Source organism: Mixophyes fleayi, chromosome 9, assembly GCF_038048845.1.
Source record: "Mixophyes fleayi isolate aMixFle1 chromosome 9, aMixFle1.hap1, whole genome shotgun sequence".
In the NCBI taxonomy this organism is placed as follows: domain Eukaryota; kingdom Metazoa; phylum Chordata; class Amphibia; order Anura; family Limnodynastidae; genus Mixophyes; species Mixophyes fleayi.
In genome coordinates this window covers 10,136,337-10,147,846 of record NC_134410.1, presented here as the reverse complement: position 1 = coordinate 10,147,846, position 11,510 = coordinate 10,136,337, and the positions used below count along the sequence as shown (strand labels likewise).

Sequence of the window (11,510 nt, the reverse complement as noted above, 5' to 3'; positions counted from 1 at the left end):
GTGATTCATAGATAGATAGATAAATATAAGATTATGGAAACATAGAAACATAGAATTTGACGGCAGATAAGAATCGCTTGGCCATCTAGTCTGCCCATTTATTTTATTAACCTATGGTACCTTAAGCCCTAATTGATTATTTATTCTTTATAAGGATATTCTTATGTCTATCCCAAGCATGTTTAAACTGCTTGGGATAGACATAAGACTGATGGATAGATAGATAGATAGATAGATAGATAGATAGATAGATAGATAGATAGATAGATAGATATGAGCACAGTGTAATTATTCCTAACATCTACGCACATTCCGTACCACAGAACTGTCTTATGATCAGGTCATGCCGGAGGACTGTACAACCCTAAGTATTACATGAATACCCCATGCATGACACACGCCTGTTATGTAATGTAACCTACGGATCTTAAACTGTAGTGTTACTGCAATCCACAGTCTCGTTGTTGCTGCATGTTGAGACTTGTAGTTCCCCAACTGTTTGCGAGCCACTGGTTGTCTACATCTGGGTTAGTAATATGTTCTTGAAAAGTGTAACCAAAGCTTGGCAACTGTGCTAGCACTTTAGAGAATACATGTTACACCACGGTGATGGAAATGTCAGCAGCCTTTGAAGTGAACAGTTATAAGAATAAGTATCAAGTCTTCATGTGAAATAAAAGAGAATAGAGAAACCAAGTCACAAATACCTGTAAATCGTCCATTAGCTGCTAGTGACTCGCAGTGTTTCCTGTGGCCCAGGGGAAGCTCAGGTAGATTGTTTTCCTGAAGTCGTACTGCGTGAAAAACTTCCTTGCAGCTCTCTACACCCCTGGGTGGGGTCAGATCCAGCCCCCTTTGTCATTGTACTCAGGATTCCCAACCTTGCGTAGCCTGGAGTAGCAACAAAGTTGGCGTCTGTGAGGTCTGTCTAAACAAAACGTGTCTTTCCAGCTGAATTATCTGTCTAAACAACTCTACGTTGCAGAAAATCTGACAGGTAAAAGTGAAACTTTCAACACTGTTCCGCAAAATATTCACCTCGTTACACAATTGGCTGCAAAATCAAAAATAGAAGATTGCATCAATGGGACTTTGCAGCGGCCTCTTCTGCGGCGAAAATTCAATTTGTGCAAAATTTTGCCGCAGTTTCGCTCATCTTGATGCAGCCCCAATATAAAATTTTCTTACTGGTTACGGACAAAACGTATGGAGGCCTCATGTCATAGAAACCAATTGTATGAACTTAAAGCTGCACGTTATAAAACAAAATACAAAGGACCTATAAGGATGAAATTTCATGCGTTTCATTTAACAATGGAGGCTGGGTTATTGCACAAACGGTACACAAATGGCTGTATTTAGATATAACCCAGTTTTATAGACAAAGTGCCAAAAGGCTATGCGATCGTCATTATATTGTGTACAAAGCTCAGCCACAAAGTGATTACGTTACACACAAGGATTTATTGAGGCTGCTAATCATAGCTGGGAACTTCTCGGAAATTCCTGTATTCTGTATTACAGTTATTAAACAAAGACAGGGACTAATTTCAGAGTAATTAAAGACTCACAGCATGGGGGCGTGGCTTATCATGACAGGTATTGAAATATTTCATTACCTGTCACGCAAATCCCTCACCCCCCCCAATGTTTACTGATAATTACTTCAATTTTAATTCCTGCCTCCGTTCATCAAGTGTAATACAGAATGCAGAATTTTTCAGATCGGAATATGCTAATAATTTGGATTACAGATAATTGGAGTGAACTTTTATCAGATACCAAACGTCTCACCAGCTCCTCTTCAGCAGTGAAAGAGTCATTGCTGGGCCCTACCGCAAGGCATTGTGGGTATTATACACCATGCAAATGTCTTATTATTCTACAGCCTTAGAATTACTGGACACTAAGTACTAACTGTTTATTTGCTGGAGATATTTTGTCAATGGAAGCACAACAGACGCAGACTGTGATGCTATGAATACTGATTTTCATACAGTGTAGAGAAAAGCAGCAGTAAGATCGGCTGAATTTTTTTTTATTGAAAGCCCAAAATCGTGCTTTCACCCTAGTGCTCGAAAAAAATAAGTGACTAACCTAAAAAACGTGCTCTAAGGTGTCGTTCAGACCCTCCTCCAAAGAGGAAGGGTCCCTCTATCCCCGACCCCCAGATCCATAAGGACCCTTAGGGGGCAAGGGTCTTCAGACCCCCTTCACTGCAAGGCTAGGGGGGTCCCTTTAACTTTTGCCTCCCTCTGAAAGAGGAGACCTCAGATGGTTTCAGGGGGGTGGGAGCCACTAGGACCACACCACCACCCCTAGATTCTCGGGGATCAGTGAGAAAAATAAATAAATAAATTAGTGCCGTGCAAAATGGCCCCAGCCTTTCGGCCGAGATGCTAACAATTGATCCTGCCTAGCCAAAAGGCCGGAGCAAGGATGAGTGTGTGTAGCAGAAAGTGGGGTTCGTGCAAAGTGCTGATTCAAGTGAGGGTCACCACTCCAGGGTGAATTCAGGCACCCCTGGGTCACTACTCCAGGGGCACTATCCCAGGCTTGCTTGCTACTGGCCTTCTTCCCATTGCCTTTTCAGGGCGGGCAGAAATCCCTACTCAGACAGGTAATCACTTGATCTTAGCCAAAAGGCAGAGAAGCGATGTAAGATCGGCTGATAAATAACATAATCATATTGGGCCTGATTAATCGAGAAATTCAACCCAAACGCAACTTGCGTTTAAGGAAAATCAGACGCAGCTTAACATAAAGTGATTTAATAAAATGAATTTAATTGTGGGACACTTTGGCATCTAGTGTCCAGCATTAGCCTTATTCATAGAGTCCTTTTATACACAAAGACCCGGCTACACTGGGTTACAGAAGGTCTCCGTCCAGTTCCAAAGAAGAAGTGTAGGACCGATTTGCATGTTTTATTATGATCTATTACTATATATTACTAACCCACACATTATAAACGGGTGATAGACGCACTGTATATTCTGAATATTTATCTATGTGTTCTCCCTTCAGTGCTATCATCACTGCACCTAGTTTATCTCCTTCTGTTACCTGTGAAGTCATCGTGATTAGTTGTGATGTCATCTTTTAACTATTTTTTAGGAACACTGTTATATTTCCAGCTAGTGAGGGGGCAAAGATCAATAATGTTCTGAAAAAGGAGCACAGAGGTCAATTTGGGAGCTTTTTTTGTGCATTTAAGGAAACAATCTTTTTATTGGTGGGGGCAGCGAGATGTGCCTGGGGGGGGGGGGGGAGACGGGAGCAGAGGTAGAGAAAGCAGATGTTATATGTGTGTGTGTAACACCATACTTAATGTGATAATGTGCGGCCCCTTTGAAGGTAAGAGGGTCATGCATGCGGCTCTTGATGTGTATCCTGTTGTCCATCACTGATCTAATGTGTTCTCTATTGTACATTTCTTTGTAGCAGGTTGTTGTAACTCAGCAGCTTTTGATCTCTTGGACATCGTTTCGTGGCTGGAGGGTACGTCGGGCACCTGATATCGGCCCCTAAACAGGTCCGTGATGGTGCGTGAGAGGTATCATTTACACGTTGCTGTTAGACAGAGACAGTGCAACAGGTGACAGGTGACGCCAAGAAAGCACTATGGGTAGGGCCGTCTGAACAGCATTATAGGCCCCCGGGCAAAGCAGTGCACTGGGGCCCTACACGTACTAATTATACACTGCAATTAGTATGTGAACGTTGTTTTCGTCAAGGTCATGATATGTATTCACAACAACAAGATCGCCTGTACAGATAACAGCTGATATCGAGGTGATTAGTCCACCTAAACTTTTAATAAAGAGGCTTTGAAAGTTCTGAATAAATCTCCCGGAATAATATACTGAAAATTTGCCAAGCCTATGGAGCCCCAATGCTCGTGGGGCCCACGGGCAACTGCCCAATGTGCCCATGCATTGAGACAGCCCTGACTATGGGCCTGATTCATTAAGGAAATTTCAGCAAAAAATTTAGTAAGTTTTCTTACTCAAGTTTTCAGGACAAAACCATGTTACAATGCAAGGGGTGCAAATTAGTTTATTATTTTGCACATAAATAAAATGCTGGTTGTTTTTTCATGTAGCACACACATACTTTACTTTATTTGTACACTGACATTTAAAGTTGATCTAGGACATGCCCTACCCCAGATATAAATCTGCCATCACATTTTAAATTTGTCTCCCCCTCCAATGCAACATGGTTTTGCTTTACTTACTTACTTTTGCTTAACTTTCCTTAATAAGATGAGTTTGCCCGGAGGCATAACCTGAATATTTACAGAAATGTGTATTTGGGTGAGTCCTACATACCTGGGGGGTGATATTTGCTCTGACACTAAGAATAGTACGAAGGATTACCACTGTCACACTCTCACTTTTCCACATATCTTACCCGCTGGTCCCACAATGGAGGTGTCACAATATAATATCCTATAAATAGCTCCTGTAATTGTCTCATACGACTAGAGGAGATAATATTATTATGATACAGCTATAATGATAAAGTTTAATAGAAAAACATGCCGAGGAAATAACACTGTTTGATACGTTTTTTTTTCAGAAGATCTTAACGAGTTTATTGGTGATTTCTTACAAGGTGAATGAATTGCGTTTAATTTTGTTATATAGCGCTCACATGGTAGACAGAGCAGAGCTAGGACTAAGTAATGTCTGTGTACTAGCACGTTGCAATGACTTCTAATGGGCTCCACACCGTGTCACAATGTATTTTTGCGAAACGCGCCAGTATTTGCAATGTGAAGGTGAGAACAATAAGGAACAGGTCCGATTTCTGGACACAAGAAGAGGTATTGGCACGTGACCAATCTCGTTTAGGGGCATGTCTGGGCGTGATCTGAACTGATTGTTGAGATGTCTGTGTTACCCCCTTTTTCCCTGATGGGTGTGGGGTACGTCTCCATTACACCCACCTCTGTAGTACCCCCAGGTCACCACCCAGCTGTAGCTCTGTCTTCAGCTTCTGTGGGAGACAATAAATAGGATTATTAAGAACAGCATTCACACATTGCAGGTGCAGCAGCTGTAGCATTGTACAGTTACCAGTGTGGAAATGAAATGCATGGGTTCATCTGATGGAGGTTGATGGACCTGGGGTGGTGGCAGCGTATCCAGGGGGTCATAACATTTACAATTGTCACTACAAATCTCTGAACAAAGTACTTCAAAGGCAGATTGAATATAATATATTGTTACTTTCGTTGCAAGATGTCACATATAGAAAATACACTGTCTTGAAAAATAAAAAAAATGATTATTGACTATTGCAATCTAATATGGAAAATAAAACAAACACACGAGAGCGAGTTATCTTTCTCATGGTCTCCAACCAGGTGAAGGAGGTGGGTCTGATTCCCACTGGTGAACTTTGTGATTGGCAGGTGAAGGGGGCGTATGGCCACTGGCCCTTCTAATTAAATTACCTGTGAAACACATACACAGATTATCGTCATTTATTTATATAGCACCACCCCTGGAGCTTACAGTCTAAATTCCCTAACACACACACACACACACACACACACACACACACATAAAACAACACACAAAGCCATTCATCTGAAGGAAAACACAAAGTGGTCTATTAATAAAAGTCAATGACTCCACTAAGAATCGCAGCCAGCAGCTGCCTCTCCTGTTTGTCTATTACTCGCTATAAATGGGAATTACTAGCAAACAAACACAGATCCTGACAAAGGAGCCTTTTGTGATTCAATTTCCCTTTGAAATAAACACTTCTCGCCCCCACTCACATGGCAGCCAATAGAAACTCTTCTTGCTCCACATCGTGCTCTCAGACAAACTATCCCTGAGAGGCTCAGGTAACACGGTAACACGTAACACGTAACACGTAACCGTTATCAGAGCGCAGTATGGATCTGATATCACTGTTGCTTTATATTCACGTTTTATCAATTCTACACAAAAATATAAGTTATTTACTGTTATTTAATAATCATCTATGTGGCTCTGGGATTACAGGGGAATAATACTATTTGTAATTACGTTAAGTTTCAGTGTCCAGACATCCCCAACAGATCAAATTTTAGGACATAAAATAGATGGGGCGTTGTTACTCTTTGGAAAGATCATCACCAAATGGCTTCGTTTGGCTGGATCGGAGGGTGGCTCAGGCCTTAGTAACATTATTGGTTTCTTGTTTAATTCATTCTCAGGAAAATTGTTTCAGCCCACAGGACAGCCCCCTGTGTGTAGGTGGGTGGTGCACTTTAAGAGAGCACTGATACTCTGATAAGTGCCAATTGCACACTTCCCAAAGCTCCCTTCTGAGCATACACCTCCCAACATTTACAAAGGTGCAATTACAGCTAGTAAAATGCTTAATGGCTGATATCCCTCACTTCATATAACCTCTTAATACTTATTTAACTACTTTAAATGATCGATACGAGACAGAAAAGGGGCAAAATTAAAAGGAGTTTATTTATTTGCAAATATGGTGGGGGAGAAAAGAGCAGTCAGTACGGCATCCGCCAGGCAGCGGGTATGTCCCAGCATTAACTGAGGGACATCCGCAAACGGAGGGACAACCAAAACACACCCTGGGCCCATATATCTATATTACCGGGACCATCTGTCCCGGGCACTACAGAACTATCAACCCTTCTGGGCCAAAGGAACACAACCACAAGCTGATCCACAAGGGTGGCACTTGCATCGAGACTTAAGCCGACTCATCGAAGAGAGGCGGGTTCAGAATGCCCACTACCGTAATGTGAGCCCCAACCAATGTCCATCAACTGCACTGGCAACACGCCATCCAGGATCTCCACCAGCCGTGCCAGACATACCAGGAACTGGCCACCGTTACCAGAGATCAGCCAGACCATCCAAAACAGGCACCTGAGTTCATCCAACCAGGGAGGGTGGGCGAGCAACAGCCTGAACACCAGAGAATGATTTACTCCCCATTCATCAGTCTTATAGAGTATGCCTGGCCGTTCCCTGTGACATCAGATGGATGTACGTAAATTAAACTTTTGAGTACTTACAGTTTTGTGACACAGCCTCAGCTTTTAATTTCCTTCATGCTTACATCAGCCTTCAGTTCTTATTCCTGTGTTGGAGCTGATTATGCTGCGGTATGAAAAGAGTTCCTGGGTTATTCTACCTGGGTTCAGTTAAAAGCAGCTCATTGGCGGGGTGGACACTCTCTCTGTGGACGTCTTCCCCGTGCTTCAGAATGGCAGAAAGGAAAAGATGGCGAATTGGCAAGAAGCAGAAGTGAGAGATCTACTGGCTGTAAAGGGGAGGAAGAGATAAAAAAAACAAATTACTGGCACAGTGAAAGATGCAACTATTTATGGGAACATTGCAAAGATACCGAGTGACTGTGGGATGAAGCGCTCACAGCAGCAAGTTGTCAACAAGCTCAAGGCCCTCAGGAAGTAATACAGCAAAGGGCATGACCACAACAGAAAGATAAGTGGCAATGACCGCAGAGTGGCCATATTATGATTTCTGCAACTCAGCCCTATCCAACCCCATTTATCTTTCTTCATCAAGCTGTGATAACAGTAATACGACCCCTGAAAGCAGCCGCACTGGCTCGTCCTCATCACAGATAGTGGCTGAAGAGACGGCAGATAATAGCGACTATGATTCCTCTATTAATGAAGACCTAGGGAGTAGTAATGAAGAATCAGTGGACCAGACTGATACACAGCCTTTGTGTTCAAACAGTAATTTAACTCCCTTTGGGGCCTATGTGTTATGGCTAGCAGTTATAGATATGAACCTCCAGTACACTAGACAGAGGTATTCGCCTATAGCAGCCGCCTTTCCCGTAGAGCTTTATATGCTCACAGGTACTCGGATACCCCCGGTCTTAAGCTCTTACGTAGTGGAGGTTTATATGCTATACCGCAGCTGGTGATAAGGGGGCAGTAGACAGTATAGGAGCGGATAATTGAAGACAGGCCGAGGTCAGGGGTCCGTAGCAGGCAACGTAGTTAGAAACAGGTCAAAAGGCCAGGGACAAATAGAGATCAAGCAGGATCATAAACAAGCCAAGAGTCACAACAGGTATCAGGTCAAAGCAGAATATTCATAGGTTAATCAGGGGTTAATTCAGAGCAGGTCAGCACATATGCAGGGCACAGGACGCTATAACCGTCAGGGAGGATGAGCCCTCCCTGCCTTAAATACTGACACTGGCCAATCACAACCTAGGCATTTAATATGCCCAATTAGTCCCACAGTAATGGAATAAATAATTAATTGGACTTGGGCACACTGCCACCGATGCCAGGGCGCGGCACTGTCAGTGAATGCGTTCCGACCGGCGCCAAAGCGATGGCCGGGACAGAGCAGGGGGAAGTGACGTCCCAGTTGTTGCATTGACAGCCGGGACACATATAGAGGAAGCGTGCCGTGGCTCGTTACACTATGTATTAATAATTGCTTCTCTGCTGCGCTTATTTGCGATACGTTTTGCACCGGATATCTTCAATCATAATGAAAATATCCACGTTATATAGTAAGTGTTAATTATCATCATTTTGGATGGCTGGAATCTGACTCTCCGCTGCCTCCCTAGTATTACTGTGGATGTTCTGTGTTCTTATAGTTAATATTACTTTTGTTTTAATTTTTTATAGTCTATGCTGTTCCACCAAGAAGAAAGAAAAACACAAAGATGGAACAAGCCACTAAAGCAATGTCTACCATATTGGTGGAGCAGCTGAGATAGATCCAGCTCTGCAGGCGCAAGAAGACGCCGTCTGCAGAGGTTCTTGGACCATGAACGAGAGAACAAAGCAGTTCTATGACTCATCTAATGACCATCCATGAGCGAATCAGCAGAGAGATAGAGTCAGATGTCTATCCTGGATCATATGATTACTAGAGTACAAGGCCCACATCAAATCCACACCTTCCCAACACTATTCTGCGGGAAACTATCACAATTACGGTGTAGGTCCAAGTTATTTTGTACCCAGCACAATGGACACTCCTCCCAATTCTGATGTAAAGATGTACAGGCAGTTGCAATAGTTTTATAGCTTTTTCTGTTATAATTGTTTTGTTTTAAAAATATTGTTGGTTTGTTATTGCTAAAATAATTACATGTTTTGTTGTTTAAAAACATCTCTTTATTTGCAACACAAGGTGCAGTGTATTATGTACAGAAACAAATTGACAATTATAAACATTATTGTTACTGCTTTTCAAGTAACCTTTGTTAATCTAAATGGTTAACATCCATGTAAATGCAATTTTGCACAGATGTGACTGGATCGCAATTGAAATAAAAAAAAAATGCAAATTCTAAACAATGTGTCTCAACAATCATTCCTAACGCCGTCTATGTGTCTGTAGCGTTCTGTGATGTTGGCAGTAATAATGTTCCGGATGAGTTCAGCACTGTGAGGTCGCTCTTCCTCATAGGTGACGGCATCTACCTGACTGTCAGGAAGTTCAGACTCTATAATCCAGTCTGGAAGAAACTGCTCCTTTTGTATTTTCCAAATACTATGTAAAATGCATCAAGCAGCAGCTACATCTGGCGTTAGGTTGTTGTCAGTGTCATTCCTCTTTGACAAACAACGCCAACGTCATTTTAGTCGTCCAAATGCATTTTTTCAACCACCATCCGGGGAGATCTCAGGTTATGGGTGAAACGCGTCTGTTCAGGCGAAAGTTGCGGATGCCGGGTGTATCCTTATATTAACCATCGCCTCAATGGATATGCAGCGCTACCTCTGCTATGTCATTTATAAGAGCCTCTGCTATGTTATCTATACGAGCCTCCGCTATGTTATCTATACGAGCCTCTTCTATGTCATCTATAAGAGCCTCTGCTATGTTATCTATACGAGCCTCTGCTATGTTATCTATACGAGCCTTTGCTATGTCATCTATAAGAGCCTCTGCTATGTCATCTATATGATCCTCTGCTATGTTATCTATACGAGCCTCTGCTATGTCATCTATAAGAGCCTCTGCTATGTTATCTATACGAGCCTCTGCTATGTTACCTATACGACCCTCTGCTATGTCATCTATAAGAGCCTCTGCTATGTTTTCTATACGAGCCTCTGCTATGTTATCTATACGAGCCTTTGCTATGTCACCTATAAGAGCCTCTGCTATGTCATCTATATGATCCTCTGCTATGTCATCTATAAGAGCCTCTGCTATGTCATCTATATGATCCTCTGCTATGTTATCTATACGAGCCTCTGCTATGTCATCTATAAGAGCCTCTGCTATGTTATCTATACGAGCCTCTGCTATGTTATCTATACGAGCTTCTGCTATGTTACCTATACGACCCTCTGCTATGTCATCTATAAGAGCCTCTGCTATGTTTTCTATACGAGCCTCTGCTATGTTATCTATACGAGCCTTTGCTATGTCACCTATAAGAGCCTCTGCTAAGTCATCTATATGATCCTCTGCTATGTCATCTATAAGAGCCTCTGCTATGTCATCTATATGATCCTCTGCTATGTTATCTATACGAGCCTTTGCTATGTCATCTATAAGAGCCTCTGCTATGTCATCTATATGAGCCTCTGCTATGTCATCTATAAGACCCTGCTATATAATATATATGATCCTATGCTGTCCCTATTTAATGATTTTTCTTGATAGTGCAGGGCAGACACATGTACAGTAAGGCGGTGACCCAGGATGTACCCGGGTCTAAAGTGCGGTGTGAACAGTTGCAACACGGGTTGAAACCATGTTCATTATCCCGCGTCTGACCCGTGATTTTGCTGAGAAGGGATATAAGGAAGCTCCAATTAATATACTTAGAAAAAAAAAAGTGTTTGTCTGATTTGTAAATGGAATAGAATAGCGCCACCTAGTGTTTACTGTGGATTGTAATGTTCTGGAGTCTAAGTAACTGTCTATGGGAAACGGCGCCGTATGATAATTTGTATCAGAAAGCCTGCGGCAATGTGTTTGCTTGTCATTGAAAGTGAAAATATATCTGTTTACACAGTTCTGCATTGCCGGTGCTGGGAGCTATAGTGTTGTGGATTTAGATACGTGAGTTGTAACACAATGTGATGCTGAAATGTTTATTATGGTTGTAGGAATGTGAGTGGGAGTTTGTGAACATTTACTTGTGGATCATTTGATTGTAAGGAGCTGCTGAACACGCAGTTTGCCGAGCTTGTAGGAGCTTGTTGCTATGTGTCTGCAGTTATCAATCCGAGCAATCTAAACCCAGTACTATCTAGAAGAGAGACTGTCATTGGTGGCTAGTGGATAACGTAGATTCAATTCACTTGTGGCTACGGCACAATGCAAACTTCATTTACTCGTGGCTAGTGGACAATGCTGAACCCATGCACTTGTGTTAATATTGACCCTTAACCACATGTTCTGGTGGCTAGTGGACAATGAAGAGCACAATCACTGGTGGCTAGTGGACAATGAAGAGCACAATCACTGGTGGCTAGTGGACAATGAAGAGCACATTCACTGGTGGCT

At 42.4% G+C, this 11,510-nt stretch overlaps 1 protein-coding gene across 2 annotated transcripts in view; it reads right to left on the bottom strand.

Moving 5' to 3' along the window:
* LOC142101911 (protocadherin-20-like) overlaps positions 1 to 7,381 on the bottom strand; it is a 15,098-nt gene extending 7,717 nt beyond the window's left edge. Inside the window, exon 1 of one of the 2 annotated variants that reach the window (XM_075186348.1) lies at positions 7,055 to 7,381. Coding sequence is in view for 1 of the 2 variants with exons in the window: in XM_075186347.1 (XP_075042448.1) it covers positions 708 to 722 (15 nt within the window). In the remaining variant the exon portion in view is untranslated. Of the gene's footprint in view, positions 1 to 707; positions 995 to 7,054 lie in introns of those variants that run through there. The other variant, XM_075186347.1, reaches the window with a different exon arrangement.
* Positions 7,382 to 11,510: the final 4,129 nt, after the last annotated feature.